This window comes from Salvia miltiorrhiza, chromosome 4, assembly GCF_028751815.1.
Source record: "Salvia miltiorrhiza cultivar Shanhuang (shh) chromosome 4, IMPLAD_Smil_shh, whole genome shotgun sequence".
NCBI lineage: Eukaryota > Viridiplantae > Streptophyta > Magnoliopsida > Lamiales > Lamiaceae > Salvia > Salvia miltiorrhiza.
Genome location: NC_080390.1, coordinates 53,344,116 through 53,359,905, shown reverse-complemented (window position 1 = coordinate 53,359,905; position 15,790 = coordinate 53,344,116). Strand labels below are relative to the sequence as shown.

Sequence of the window (15,790 nt, the reverse complement as noted above, 5' to 3'; positions counted from 1 at the left end):
CGTGGTACATGGTTTTTGGATCTTGGATTTTAGCCTATCTAAGTATACATAGGCTTGTAAATTTTTATCTCCAACTCTCCAAGGGGTGATTTTTTTTTTAAATAAAAATAATAATAATCTGAAAGGTGAATTTTATTACTCTATACTTGAAACCCCTCAATTATGCATTTAGTTGGTTGTTTGTGTGTAACCGTGCGTGAAATGTGAATGCATGATAATTTATTATAGTTGGTGCAAGTGCCAAAAATATACTCCCTCCGTCCCGCTCCAAATGTCTCATTTCTTTTGGGCATGAAGATTAAAAAATATGTATAAAGGAGATAAACTAGGTATAGAGTAGATAAAGTGAATTAGTAGAATGAGACATTTGAAGTGGGACAACCCAAAATAGAAAATGGGACATTTGGAGTGGGAGAGAGGGAGTAATATATATCTACAAGACTAAAAGAAGTATATTTGAATTTGGATATGTACTCTTTCAAAATTCTCAAACCATAGAAGAATGTGAATTGAAATTAGAATTTATTAAAATGCCTGATTTATGAAAGCCCTGAAACTTCAACTCCTCATTAAAATTTCCTCTCCTTTCTTTTACTGTACAGGGCCGACATTTAATTTCATGTGAGACTTTATGGGAAAATAAATATTATTGGTCCTCATCCGTAGCATGCAGTGCATTTAATTTTCCCAACTAAATTTGTCACATATAGTATTCTGATCACAGCCCGATCGACAAGAATGAACAAATAATTATCTTTTTTTCCAAAATGAAAAATAAACTGCATGCCCAAGAATTATGTTAATTCCATTTCCAAAATTCCTTGAAAGTTTGAAAAAGAGGGGGGAAAAAATCAAGAAATGATGGGGCATAATGTGGAGTGTCATAGCAATGCAGAAGGGTACAAGAGAATTTTGAAAGGAAGAAAAAAGGGTAGGTTTTTGTGTAGTGAAGTCCAGCCAAAGAGGTGGTCTCCTAAATGTGATGTCTCTTTAAGACATTTTCAATGATGCACACATGGGATTGTCCATACATACTTGATTATCCACATTAAATCTTTTGTTTTCGATAAATAAAAATACGCATATATTAATTTCAAATCATATTTTAGAAAACAATATTTTACGGCTGAAAACAAAGTTGGGCTAATAGGCAAATTCTAGATATAAGATGTAGTTCTATCTAAGTTTGAATGGCATCTAAAGATAAGAAGTAGAAGTTGAGCTCAATAACCATGAGAAGATGCGGCACTTTAATGGTCGGTTTAAACGATGTCATTTTCGTAATAATAGTTAGGGGTATGCAAATCCAATCCGGACCCGCCAAACTCGCCCGGACCGAATCGGCCCATTATAGGTGTTCGGTCCGGATTGGGTCTAATTTTAAGGATCGAATTTTTTCCGGGTCGGTCCGGGTCTAAACCCGGTCGAACCCACCGAACCCGGAACCGACCAGGTACTCATATAAATTTAATATTTAATTTATATATTTAATATTTAATTCATATTATGTAATAGATTGATTGTGATTTATGTTTTGTTTTTTTGTGATTGTGGATTGCGAATATTTGAGACTATGATATGTGTTTTGGTATCATATTTTTTATGTTTTAGATCTGAAAAATAGGTGCAAAAACAGGAAAAAAAATAAGAAAAAAAAGTAGGTTATTAGCGGGTCTGACCTGGACCGAACCGGACCCGGGTCGGCCCGCACGAAAGTTTCGGCCCGGGTCGATCCATTTTTCTGAAATTTTTGGGTTAGCAAACCCGGCGGGTCGGTCCGGGTCCGACCCGCTACACACCCCTAATAATAGTCAGTATTTAGTATTAAAAATTAGGCCTCGTTAATTTTAATACTCCCGATGTCCCACTAAAAGTGGCATGTATTTCATTTTGAGTCGTTCCACTATAAGTGGCTTATTTCCACAAATGAAAAAGTTTAACACCCTTTAAAAAAAATGTGAACCCTATCACTTTTAACACATTTACATATTCTTCTTAATTAATTCTCGTGTCGAAAAGTTTTGAGCCACTTATAATAGGACGGAGGGAGTAATTTTTATTTTTATTTTCGTTCTATTTAAAATTTGCAATATACTTCACTCTCGCTTCCCACAAAATATATTACATCTGCCCTAATTTCTTACATATGTCCTTCACATGCTCGTGAGTGCATCGTGAGCTTTAACGATGAAAATAGTACGAAGAAATTAAGATATTACGATATCAATATTATGTTGCGAATTTCGTCGTTAAACTTATAATTTCTAATGATGAAAAATTCCGTCGTTAATAACACGTCATTTGTTTTGTGGTGAATTGATTGATATCTCAAGAAAGACTCGAAACACATTTAAACCAACAATAAATCTATGCAGCCACATTGTGGTCACCCACAAACTAGTATAATAAGAAAAATGTTGATTTATTTAATTTATTTTTTAAAATAAAAATAGGATTTAGTTATTTTATTATATTGTCTATATTGTACTTATTTTATATTTTATATTTTTTTGTATTTTTTATTTTTTAATAAAAATAAAAAAGTAATAAAAAAATTGCAAAAAAATAACTACAATTTAGAGAATATGATAAAATAACTAAATCTTATTTTTATTTTAAAAATGAGTTAAATAAATTAAATTATTTTATATTTAGGTAAATTGTGGTGGCCACAATGTGACTGTTTAGCATTACTCTTAAATCGATTGTGATTGTGATGAAATCCGACTCAAATCATTTGGCTTTTATCCTACGGTCAACAACCCATATATGTATTGTACAATTATGGTGTTCACTTGTCAGACATCATTCAAATAATTATTTCCTCAAAGACAATAATAGGTTAACTAATTCCAAAAACCATCCCTAGTCCATACCACTCAATTTCTGCTGCCCCTTCTCATGCCAACATGCCTAATAATTTCGTTTCCTTTGATTAATTCTATTTAGTAAGTATCTTATTTGAAAATTCCAAAGTGGAAAAATGAAATTAAATACGAGATGAGACATGATTTGAGAATCCGTAACGGAACATAAATGTTCCAGCACAACACATCCCAATCAACTCCTCGCAATCAATGGCTGTGCAGATGGCGACGGTTTCAATTGCCAAAACCTCTCTTCAAAAAATTCCTTAACTCTTCTTCATCTTCATCATTCCTCTCCTAAAACTTGACAACAACAACAAAAAAAAAAAATCAGATCAAAATAGAAACAAATCTTCAAATTTGGAATGTGATGGAGCTCAAGTGTAGTCTCGTTTGCATTCTACTTCTTCTCCTCCTTTCCGGGCCGGGCTCTTCAGCAGGTTCTCTCTCCCTCTCTACATCTCTCTCTCTCTCTATATATATATATATATATATGTATATATATATGTATCTCTCTTTCTCTCTCTAAATGTGATGGTGTTGCAGGGAGAATGCATGCGAAGAATATGGGATCAGAGGTTTATGATATTGATTACAGAGGGCCGGAGACGCACACATACAATCCGCCGCCGAATCGGGCCGGGCCGAGAATCCCTCATCACGCCGTCTCGGCCCGTCACAAGTCGAAACGGAATGTAAGGAGAAATCTTGCTAGGAAGAATTCTAGATCATGAATTTACGATGATGGGATGAGTGAATGCTCCTTCATATTCTTTATCTATTTTTATGGTCACTTTTTTGAAAAAGAAAAAAATAATCTATTTGTGTGATTTTTTTCTTTTCTTTTCTTTTTTTTCACTTCGGTTAAGTGAGGTTTATGCAACGAACTTTGAAGTCTTTTTAAAAAATGGCTCGAATTTTTGTTTACTTTTTTAAGATCTTCAACTTTGTAGAAAGTTTTAATTTTGGCCCGTGATCGAAAAGTTGAATGAGCTTGCTTGAATATATATATATATACTAAATGAAGGGGAAATTAAATTGACTTTATAATTATGTAATTGATATGCTACGTGAGAATCTCGCCTTTGATTCAATTTTTTGAAGTCGAATTTTCTATTACGGGCCAAAATTACAACTTTTAATAAAGTTAAAGATTGTTAAAAAAATAAAAGAAAACTCGGATCATTTTCTAGAAAAAGCTCCAAAATTCGATATATAAACTATAAATTCGATGTAAAAAGCTTCTTATGTAATTGAGCACTATCCTAAGTTTGGATGACGATGCAGATTCTATTTCGTTTTATGATTATGGTGTAATTTTTTTTTCCTGATGTAATAGTATAATGTTAATTATTACTATAAAAGAGATGTTGTAATTAAGGGATTTAAGAGCATATTTCACCTAGTTATATAGTATTCGTTGCAAAAGAATTATATGCCGTCGTATTGATATATGCATGTGGAAATACGAGGTTATTGTTTTTATATGACGTGTAGAGATATAGAATTCTTATACGTAAAATGCATTTATGCGCAATTAATTACACTAAAATTTGTTGGCGACAAGAAGGAAGTTGGATTTAATTTTAATCAACCAACAACTTCTATTGTGCTTTTATTGCACCGTTACATTCTCTTATTATTATTTTTTGTTTTTTTTTTTGTTGAGAATAACTGAATAAGTTTTTTTGTTGTTTTTTATATATATTGCACCGTTACATTCTCTTAATCAACCAACAAATAATGATATTATACTCTCTTTTTTATATATATAAATTAACCGTATTAAATAATAAAAAAAATCCAGGCCACACCACACTATTTGGTATATACGTTTCGTGTTGAAATATGAAATGATATATTTTAGTAACGTGTGTCCAAATGAAAAAGCCCTTGCTTCACTAGTACTGGTACAATTATTATTTGTTTCACCACAAAGAAAACTACTATCTAAATTTGAATCTATTGAACTTTTCGTTTTAGCAATTATATGCCCAATTCTCTTAAAAAAAAGCCATATATATGCCCAATTCATGCATAAATATTAACAAGTATCATGATTAGTAGTGACAAAATATTAATGTGCGAATTACACAGGGTAAAAGATGAAAAACGAACCATTAGTTGATAATGAACTTAATTAAGGCAACAAATTAAATACTGTTAGGTTTTCTTTTTTTTTTTTGGAGAAGGGAGAGCGGTGAGGTTTGAACCTTGGACCTCACTGTTCGTAGACAGAAGTTCGCACCACTTAGTGTCCCTTGGGGTTAATACTGTTAGTTTTTAAGTACCACAAAAAAAAATCATGTTTCAATATTAACCAAACTTAATAGTTGAGGGCAAAAAGAAAATGTATATCAAGTGTTGTTTGTTCTAATTATAATCTCTTTTTTTTCGGTGTAAAATTATGAATATATTAAAAATCGTGCAGAAATTAAAAGTTCAAGTAAATATTGTGGTTGCTTTTGGCAAGACGTCCGATATAATTTTGTATTACAAATTTACAGGATATATATATATATATATATATATATATATATATATATATATATTTATTAATTAAGTATTACATATTCTTCTTGCAGAATACATGACAACAAGATGGGAATGCAATATATGCCATGCATGTTCCTAATTCAACTGTATATCATATATAAATCATGCATGAACTTGAATTCTAATATATTAGTAAAACTATTTTGAGTACCCAGTGACCATTATATATATCGTCTATAATAATATTAAACAAAATGTCTATATGTATTTATTCTAGTTGTGCCCCTACACGCGGATGATGAGATCCAATGTTACACAATTTTAATTGTGTGTGCAACTAAGTACCATTTTTTATAAAAATAAAATGTATTATAATATTATAAATTATACTTAATTTTTATTTCAAAAAATAAAAAAGCTTAAAAATTATACAGTAACTTTAAATTCATCAACCTATATTAGATATTGATGACCATTCATTAATTAACGTGACTTCCAAAATTCAAGGGTTGATAATAGATATAGGAATTACGTCAAACCTTTAATTTTCCTTCACATCTAAATCTGCGACGAGCCACACACCCTATTTTGTTCATTCAATGAGCAATAATACTTAGATGCACTAAATTAAGAAGAAAGAAAGAAATTATTGTAAATAATTCAAATAGTTGATATCGAATTTATCTGTGGGGGCGAGAGAGAGCCTCTCAAGCAAGCGCCCACCTCTCGATTTTCGTCTCTAACATTTTGTACAAATTAATTACATACACAATCACTTTTCTCTTTTTATTTTTTTGTCTGTAAATTTTCGTGTAATATTCTTATCTGGAAATATGGCTAATTATGATCTTGTACCGGGGCTAGAAGAAGAAGAAGAATCAGAGGTTGAAATGAAATCCTATTCAGGTGGTGGGACAAAGCATGAAGGGAAGTCCTCCACCAGCGCCGCCGCTAAGCCGTCGGCGGCGGCGGCGGCGGGATGGACTGGTCATGGGTTGGTGGTGGGTGATGGCAGTAGGGTGCAAACAGATGAATGGGATTCCAGCATCTACTCATGTCTTGGAAAGAATGATGAGTTCTACAGCAGTGATCTTGAAGTTTGTGAGTTTTTTATTTGCTCATTATTATTTTTTTCTTACTATTTTATTTTATGTAAATATCTTAATGATCTAACAAAGACGTGTGTGTAGTGTGCGCGCGCGAGATCATCAGTGTCCAAACATTAATTTATGATGTTTGTAGGAGTTAATTGCATAAAAATACACCGACCGAGATCATCAGTGTCCAAATTAAGTTATGATGTTTTCCGGAGTTAATTGCATGAAAATACATCGCTTGAGATCGATTTTATTAGTTGTTTAATTTTGATTCTGATTTCATGAAAATACATCAGTTTTAAAGGAGAAGAGACCAGGATGAGGTAGATACTAGTCATCCAACGAAGTAAAAAACTTGTGCCGATGAGCCACATAGAGGCCATATCATCTTTCAATTAGAAAAAATAAAATCAGAGTTACAAATTAAATAATTAATAAAATTAATGTATATAATGAAACTTTTCAAAATTCGCAACAAAAATATACTTTTACCTAAGTTACATGTATTTTCATGCCATTAACCCATATTTCAATATATATACTTATTCATTTCCATTGTTAAACCAAACACTCAATAAAACTAATGGTTATTGTTACTATTCCACTCATTTATTTGATTCCATTCTTTTTCCATTCCTCTACTTGAACCAAATGAGCACTAATTCTGATTCGATTTTTTGGCGCTCTCTCTCTCTCTCTCAGGTGTTCTGGGTTGTTGTGCTCCTTGTGTGCTTCATGGAAGCAACGTAGAGAGACTAGGATCAAAACCGGGTGCAGCAACCTTCGCTACTCACTGCTTGCCTTACACCGCCCTTTACTTGTTGGGCAACTGCTTCTTCGGCTTCAATTGCTTCGCACCATGCTTCTCCTATCCCAACCGCACCGCCATTCGCCGCAAATTCAATTTACAAGTCTCTCACTTTCTCACCCTCTTCTTCCCTTACACCACCTCTAACTCTCCATTTTCCAACATACACAGGGCAGCTGCGAGGCCGCGGCCAAATCCATCGGCTGCGAGGACAACATCAGGATGAACGAGCTCCAGCGCGAGCACTGTGAGTCCGCCTGCGACTTAGCAACCCACGTCTCGTGCCATCCGTGCGCCCTCTGCCAGGAAGCTCGCGAGCTACGTCGTAGGCTTCCTCATCCGGGGTTCACGGCCAAACCTGTGATCCTGATGCTTCCGCCTGGAGGGCAGACGATGGGCCGTTGAGTTGAGCCTACAGAGTTAGATCATAAAAACCAGTGTATATATAAGCCTTGCCTGAGGCTCCTAGCTAGACAGACCCTCAGATGATTTTTGTATAAAGAGTTTGACTTCAGATTTAGACAAAGTTTTAAACAAACTGCAATTGTTGTTTCAGTCTACTAATAAAACAGCCGGGAAAATTCGAAATGGGAGGCAGGAGGCCTACACAGTGCAACGATATCTCAGCAAAGTTCAGAACATGAGGTGTTTGATAGGTGTACAACCCGATATCGCATCTATTCTCCGGGAGCTGATATGCCTTGCTTCAGTCGTTCTTTCTTCATCTTCTTCTTGGAGACGGGCTTCTTTTTCTTCGGAGGCAAGGTTTTTTGGGCGTAAGTGTAGAGCACGTAATTTCCAACAAGGAATGCCAAGAGCAGCCCCCCAATCACAAGTAAGACGATCAAGCCTGGGTTGAACCCTTGTGCTGCACCATCACGGGCTGCATTCTTCTGTTAGAAGAAAAATATGAGTCGGATGAAACCCGATCAAAAGTAGGATAAGGCATAACAAAGATTTCTAATCCAAGGTATGCTAAACATGAACGAATTAACTGGTTATATCATATGAAAAGCAGATCTAGCTGTTTCGTTATGAAAGAATATTCCAAGGCACTTGTGGGAAGAACTATACTATACAAGAATCGTAGAAGAATTATACGCATTAGGTCTACATTGATGACAAACTTTGAACCAATAATAATGAAAATTTATGCAGGTAAATAAATAGTCTTAATGTGGAATTTTACAGAAATGTCCAATGCGCAAGTTCTGCTTAAGAACATAAACAGCTTAAATATCAGTCCAGATTGTCAGCATAAAGAGCCCAATTCAAGCACAAAAAGGGTGGGTTTCCCTCCATCTTCTAAAATGGGAAATCCACAGCTATGATTGAATTATGAAATACGAAATGTGAAGTTGTAAGGGATTGAACATATATACGGTAAATCCATAAAATTACCAAGCAACACAAACGCCCACTCTTTCATCTGAGCTTTAGAAATTAAGTTTGATTCTTATTTGTTTATCAATTATACCAAACTTGAACCAGCTTTAAGCTAATCAAACAAAAAATACTAGGTTTTTATCGGTTTGAATTTTCTTAATTACACGTTATACGTTTTTTTATCAGTCAATTCAGCTCAAGAAGAGCTTTAGATCTTAGATAAAGTAAAAACAAAAAACAGGGTAAAAGTAAGTGGGACCCTTACTCCACTTTAATTATTTTAACTCTCACATAAAATGTGGGACCCTTATTCCACTCACAAAACATCAATCACTTTATTAAAACCCGTGTCGTTCTCAACTGGATACCAAAAGCCGGGACGGAGGGAATATTATACTATAAAATACATAAAAGGTCAGATTTTATTACTTATGTTTATCAAATTAAGCAGAAACAAAATCATAAATTCATGATGGTCAATCTCAAATCAGGCATTAAAAAAATAATTACTGTAATCTACCTCACAAGACATAGCAACATTATCTCCTATACCAATAATCAATAACAATTGGCTCAGAAAAAATCAATAACAAAATTTGCTGAAAATTAACTTCAGAATTATCTTTTAAGAAAGACTTCACACTTAAAAACGGCATGCAGAAACATATAATCAAATATCCAAATTCCAAAGCAGCCTTCACTACAACGCAATTCCTATCAAAATCCAGAAAATAAAACAACACCGTCAAAACAATGTAGTTCCAGCTGATTACGAGCAAAAAAAAAAAACTTCAAAATGAAATGCATGCAGGAAAAATCGCACCAACAGCCACCAAATCGGAGTCAAAACTTCATAAAACCACATATCAACAGGGAAATTTGATATAAAAACGTAACTGCATCCATTTCATTTATTTTTTTCAGAAAAATCATAGATCTACCAAAATCGAGTTAGAATTCAAAAGAGGAAAGGACAATACCACGCGATCAAATGACGGAGGAACATCGAAATCACCATCTGCTTCCATCGCCTTTATTTATTTTTTATTTTTTTAGAGAGAAAATTGGAATTATTGGAAGGTGGGTGAAGCCAGAGTCTTAAATTTGATTGACGAGTGTGCGTTGGTGCTCCGAAACGAAGTCAGACTTTCGAATTAGGTGCTTTTACTTTTCGGTATTTATGAATTGACCCCAGTCCAAAAAGGGAAACTACACAAACAAAAAAGCCCAAATCAAGGCCCAATCAATTTCCATCAAAATATATTTGTGCCAACTAAAAATAATTGTCTATATAAATATCAAATAAATAAATACATGAAAATGTAAGTTACTCTTTTGATAGTATTTATTTTAAAATATATGTTCAGTCGTTGAATGTGCGACTGAAGGTCGTAGGAAAATGGTCGATATTAGGAGCAAAATGTCAATGTAAAAATATTTATTTCTTATTCAAGAAAGACGAAAGGATCAAAAATATAGGAATTCACATTTTTGCTCCTAATATCGATAATTTTTCTATCTCATACAACTACCCTATTTCTTTAAAGAAGATATATGGTGAAATTTTGTTTCTGTCTCAAGCTTTTAAAACTACTTTTTTTCATATGAACTGAAATGACATATATATTTTCCGAATAATATCCGAAATTAAACTTGGCAACAAATACTTAAATAACAGTATCCGTTATGTATGATTCAAATCCAAGGCCATAAAATATTGACTACTTACATATATTAATGGAATTTAATCAGGGGTATTTTAAATGAAATAGCAATAATTTTTATATAGTGGAAAAATGGTTTTACCATTATATGAAATCAGTGATACAGATTGAATTAAAAGATAATTTTTTTTATATAAATATATAAGAGGTCTTTATAAAGATAACATATAAGAAGAAGATATGAGGCCATGTTCTATAAAAAAAAATGTCATATTTTTATTGGACATCAAAAATAACAAAAGTGTCATATTTTCGTGGAGGTAGAGGTAATCATAAAAATTTAAAACTTTTTTTCAGATTAATTGTCACTTAGTTACTTCGAGTTCGTATGTAATCAAATTAGATGGTAAAAAGAATTAATGACAACTTTCTTCAAGATAATTGTCAATTCTTATTTATCCGTATAGTACATCCATGTGCACGGAGTCTTTGTCGTAATCAAATGGAATTTTATAACTTAATTATGAAATCATCAATTGATAGTAATGAACTAATGTACCTTTGAACTGAAGAAATTGGACCAAGGATTTAATTTTGTTTAAACTCATTCTGAAAAATAAAATGAAAGATGGACAGAGGATATAATAGTTATAACTAGTCATATTTGTTTATTGTTCCAAAAAAAAAAAATTGTTTATTGATAAAACAAAACTAAAATAAATACTCTTGAGCCCATTTGAATTGATAGACTACAAATTATATATAATAAGGATGTGTTTATTTTGCTTATAAAATTTTCGTTGGAAAATGATGGATAAAAAAGATGAAAAATTATTATTATTTTTTTTAATCATATGTTCATTAAAAATAAAAAGATGAGAAAATATTGGAAAATATTTCACACCCCTATCTTAAGATAATATTATCCAACACTGGAGAGAAAATGAGTTATCCGAAAAATATTTCATACTGTCTTAAAAAAAATTCATCATAATAATTATGTAAAAATAATAATAAAAAAATAGATAAAAATATAATTTTTCTCTTATTTTCCAAGAAAGTGAACACATCCTAACCAGCAAAAACTGTACAACACCACTGATGTGAAATGTGAATAATATAAAGTCGGTGATTGAGAAGATCCTTCGTATTACTTGCCGTACCGACAAAATTACCCGCACAAAAAACAATTGGGAGAAATCAAGATGCATCCAATAATTGTAGCATAAAATCATTTTTCTATTTTTCTTTTTTTTGAAATAATTGGTAAAACCTTTGAATTTGTAATTAAAAAAATGTTTAGTATATCTTGATGACATCATTTCGATCTCAACATGACAACATATCAGATTTTTCCATCAAAGTGCAAAAGAATCACGCCACGTCATTTCTTCAGTTAGCGAAAAAAATTCAGATTAAATAGTACTAATATTTTATTATAATAATTTCTAAAAGATTTCAAAAATCATAATAAGACCAAAGCTCATGATTTTTCTAGCATATCTAAGTATTTTTCAATAGTTAATAATATTTACGAATAATATTCAAATTTAAAATTTTAATTAACACTATTTTTTTGTCACATAATACATAAATATATAATTTTTTAAAATTTGGTCCAAATTAAAATTTCGAACACAAATAATCCTACATGTAAGTCAGAAATTAATTACGTAACAATTTAATTTCCTTTGAATGTAGCCTAAATTTTGATTTAGGCCAAATTCTAAAATATAAAAAATATATATATATACTACTACATACTCCCTCCGTCCCAGCCAAGACGCTACATTTGCCTTTCGGCACGGGATTTAAGGAGTTGTAGATTAATGTTTTAAGTGTGTAATAATAAAGTGATAAAGTAGGAGAGAGAAAGTGATAAAGTAAGAAAGAGAAGGTAATAAAGTGATAAAGTAGGAGAGAGAAAGTGATAAAGTAAGAAAGAGAAAATAATAAAGTGATAAAGTAGGAGAGAAAATGTAATAAAGAAATACTTAATTAGTGTTAATTAAGTGTTTAAAATTCCTTATTTTTGCCAAATATAGAAATGTAGCATCTTCGTTGGGACGGCCCAAAAAGGAATATGTAGCATCTTGGGCGGGACGGAGGGAGTATCATTTGTCCAAAATAATAATAATAATTAAAAATTAAAATTAAAATATATTTAACGCATTTATAAGCAATTTAACACTTTTTTAACTCTCTCCACCAAACACCAAGAACCAAGACAAAACTGGCAATATTTTTTTTTTCTAGGAAGACGTTGTTATCAAATGCACACCCACGCAACTAATATCGTCGGTCGACGTCCAACCACAACCAAGAGATGATATATGCATCAAGACAACATACTCATCACTCCCTACTCACAATATATATATATATATATATATATATATATATATATGAAAATTATGTGTCTCAATTATTTAAATTAAGCAGGCAACATAAATCTAGCTTATTTTAGTAGCATGGGAGTGAAAGGCAGCAGTCTAAGAAGGCCGGCGGTGATCTTCGGGAGCCGGAAGCAGTTGGAGACGCGTCGAGGCTACATTCCGGTGGCGGTGGGCGTGGCCGACGAGACTAAGCGCTTCATGGTTCACACGAGAGCTTTGTCGAATGCGGAATTCTTGCAGTTTCTGCGCACATCGGAGGAGGAATTTGGATTCTGCAATCAGGGTATTCTGAGGATTCAATACGATGCCAAAGACTTTGAAGATTGGCTCACCACAACTGCCAAACACAGGGATTTTAGGATTCAGCCCACAAATCACATACCTACTTAGTCATGCATATGTATCATGTATTTGTCTTGTTGTATATATATACATACATATATATATAGCTGTATATACTGAAAATGTCTTTGCCAAATGATGGGTTCTTGATTTGGTACACTTTGTGCATGATGTTTTGAGCAAGCCTTAGTTGTCTATGGATTGCATTTACGCATGTGTTTGTTTACTTACAATTGAAAGGAAATGCAAAGAAACAAAATCAAGTCTAGCTAGATGTCTTGATCATGTCATGTGTGTGTGCTTCTCAGTTCAACCTACCAATTTTTTTTATTTTCTTTGATTTTTTTTTTTAATTTTTTTTGCAGATGATTAATTTTTTTTATTTTCTTTGATTTTTTATTTAAAGATTAATTCCAAATCCTTTTTCACCAACATCTTTGTGCTGCGAAATTAATAGAAAAGAAAATTTACTAAACAGTAACTAAATGCCCCAATCATTAATTTATAATAATGGTCCCTAGAGTCTATTGGGCTTTCTATTCCCTGTGAAGTCCAATTAGTTTTATGGTCTAAAAAGTCCAATGGGCTTACTATTTCTCTCCCATCGAGAGCTAGGATTTTCGGCTCAATTAATTGCTTATAAATAGTTGATCTCAAATTTATTTTGTATCCCAAAATTGTAGCGATAAATCACTGATTTGACATTGCCCCAAGACGTAATCTCGTCGAAACGAATTGCTTACCCAAATTCTCATGTTCTTTCCATTTTCGTAATTACGTGTATTTCCTATCAATAAATAATATATCTCCAACCACAAAAAATATGACACATTTGATGAGCACAAAATTTTAATAATATAGGTGGTAATTTTTATATAGTGAAAAAATGGTCTCACCATTAAATAAAATGAATGGTTGAGATTGAATTAATGATGATTTTTTTATAAATGAGAAATATTTGTAAATATAAAAAAATAAGGAGAAGTTGTGGGCTATGTTCTAAAAAGAAGTGTCATATTTTTAGTGAAAATAAAAAATAACAAAAGTATCATACTTTTTGTGGACAAATTTTCTTCAGATTAATTGTCACTTATTGTTGCTTCAAGTTGGTATTTTTATCAAACTAGATGGTAAACAGAATTAATCACAAACTTTTTCTTCGAGATAATTGCCAATTCTAATTTATCCGTATAGTACATCCATGTGCACGGGAGTCTTTGTCGTAATCAAATGGATTTATGACTTATTTATGAAATTATCAATAATAGTAATGAACTAATGTACCTTCAATGTTTTTAACTGAAGAAATTGGACCAAGGATTTAATTTTGTTTAAACTCATTCTGAAAAATAAAATGAAAGATGAGTAGAGGATGTAATAGTTATAAATAGTCATATAGTATTTGTTTATTCTCACAATATTGTCTTAAGCTGCTAGACGCTGTCTCCCAATTCATAAAATAAAACTAAAATAAATAATCTTGAGTCCATTACTAATTAGTATTAAAATGTTATTTAATAAATAAGGAAGAAAAAATAAAAACAACATACAAATCAAACCCTTGAAAGCACAATAGCAAGCAAAGACCAGGCCTCGTTAAAATCTTTTAAAAGACAAGAAGAAAGTGCATGTCAATGAAAAACAAAGCAGAACGAAACTGATAGCGTTATCTGAGCTTCGCCATGGCCATCACCCGGAAAGCGCTACAAGAAGGAATTGATAAACTACAAATGTTATTTTCTAGAAAGTGATAATTACTCAAAAGAAAAAAGTAATTATAGTTTCATACTATAGTACTGAAAAAAAAAAAAGTCAATTTATCAAAATCTAGTAGATAATCCAGCTGTTCATGTATAAAGAAAATACTTAAAGAAAAAATAAAAATTATTAGTGATGTTTGTTGATTATGACATGTGAAAGAAGTGATTCTCAACCCATAATAAGCATGGAAAGTGGGTGGAGCATGTGGAATATTAGTCAGGGTCAGAATAATGCATGTTCATGTCCTTTTTTTATGTTCAACTCTTCATGGGACAAGATTCTTCATGGAATTTGTGTACATGTGCAATCTTATTATTTATTTATCATACTAGTATTCAAGTTTCACATCCTTGTATATAGATGAATGCATACGATCGAGAAGGGATGGTTTAATTAAAGTTAAAAAAACCAACCATTTTCAATCTTTAAATTACAAAGATTTACGGTGAATTTATCATTTTATTGATGAATTCATGATCCTAATTCCAAATATCATAAAAAGTGAAAAAAAATTAATACTTGAAGTCATATATTTACACAGTAAATTCATATATACTTAAGTACCTTAAATTCATGTATTTGTAATTTTCTAACTTGTGAATTTAAAATTTGAAAAAGATAATTTTTCTTCAACTCAATTTGATGATGAAGACTTTCGCACAAGTACTCATAATCTAATAATTTTATAATTTATAAAAAAGTTAATCGGCGGCAATGGCTAAATATATATTACTCCCCTGCTACTATATATTATAACTACTGCTAATTACTATTATTATATACAATACAAGCACCAGGCACAAATAACCATTTTTTTAATAGGAGAACAACTGGCCGGTAGGTGAAAGTAATTACGGATTTTTAATTTTTTTATATGATATATATATATATACTCATTTTAAAGTTTAATATTTTGTAAATTTGGTAGGTTAGAATTGTGAATGCAATCAAATTAGTCTCGCACGCGAATTTG

General features: G+C 31.8%; 2 protein-coding genes and 1 long non-coding RNA gene across 4 annotated transcripts; 2 read left to right on the top strand and 1 right to left on the bottom strand.

The window, feature by feature from the left end:
- The first annotated feature begins 2,879 nt into the window (after positions 1-2,879).
- On the top strand, positions 2,880-4,295 carry LOC131020575 (uncharacterized). Its single transcript, XR_009100718.1, has 2 exons — positions 2,880-3,307; positions 3,414-4,295. It is a non-coding gene; the product is annotated as an uncharacterized LOC131020575 (long non-coding RNA).
- Positions 4,296-5,981: 1,686 nt separating this feature from the next.
- On the top strand, positions 5,982-7,812 carry LOC131020573 (cell number regulator 8-like). Its single transcript, XM_057949487.1, has 3 exons — positions 5,982-6,464; positions 7,163-7,371; positions 7,440-7,812. Exons 1-3 carry the CDS (start codon positions 6,197-6,199, stop codon positions 7,671-7,673), a joined length of 711 nt encoding a protein of 236 aa, XP_057805470.1. The 5' UTR covers positions 5,982-6,196; the 3' UTR covers positions 7,674-7,812.
- Positions 7,758-9,804, bottom strand: LOC131020574 (DNA-binding protein S1FA-like). Of its 2 annotated transcripts, none has more exons than XM_057949488.1 (2): positions 9,635-9,804; positions 7,758-8,161 (listed from the first exon to the last, which is right to left on the bottom strand). In XM_057949488.1, the coding sequence occupies exons 1-2, from the start codon at positions 9,680-9,682 to the stop codon at positions 7,946-7,948; spliced, it is 264 nt and encodes an 87-aa protein (XP_057805471.1). In that variant the 5' UTR covers positions 9,683-9,804; the 3' UTR covers positions 7,758-7,945. The 2 variants fall into 2 exon arrangements, with proteins under 2 accessions (XP_057805471.1, XP_057805473.1); XM_057949490.1 differs by having other exon boundaries at positions 7,758-8,158; positions 9,635-9,799.
- Between the last annotated feature and the right edge of the window lie 5,986 nt (positions 9,805-15,790).

What these genes read in the sequence shown, in the direction of transcription:
- LOC131020573 (XM_057949487.1), top strand. Translation starts at nt 6,197, where the DNA reads ATGGCTAATTATGATCTTGTACCGGGGCTAGAAGAAGAAGAAGAATCA. An exon ending in CAGCAGTGATCTTGAAGTTT is followed by an intron (nt 6,465 to 7,162) that starts GTGAGTTTTTTA and finishes TCTCTCTCTCAG; the next exon opens with GTGTTCTGGGTTGTTGTGCT. An exon ending in GCCGCAAATTCAATTTACAA is followed by an intron (nt 7,372 to 7,439) that starts GTCTCTCACTTT and finishes CAACATACACAG; the next exon opens with GGCAGCTGCGAGGCCGCGGC.
- LOC131020574 (XM_057949488.1), bottom strand. Translation starts at nt 9,682, where the DNA reads ATGGAAGCAGATGGTGATTTCGATGTTCCTCCGTCATTTGATCGCGTG. An exon ending in CTCCGTCATTTGATCGCGTG is followed by an intron (nt 8,162 to 9,634) that starts GTATTGTCCTTT and finishes TTCTTCTAACAG; the next exon opens with AAGAATGCAGCCCGTGATGG.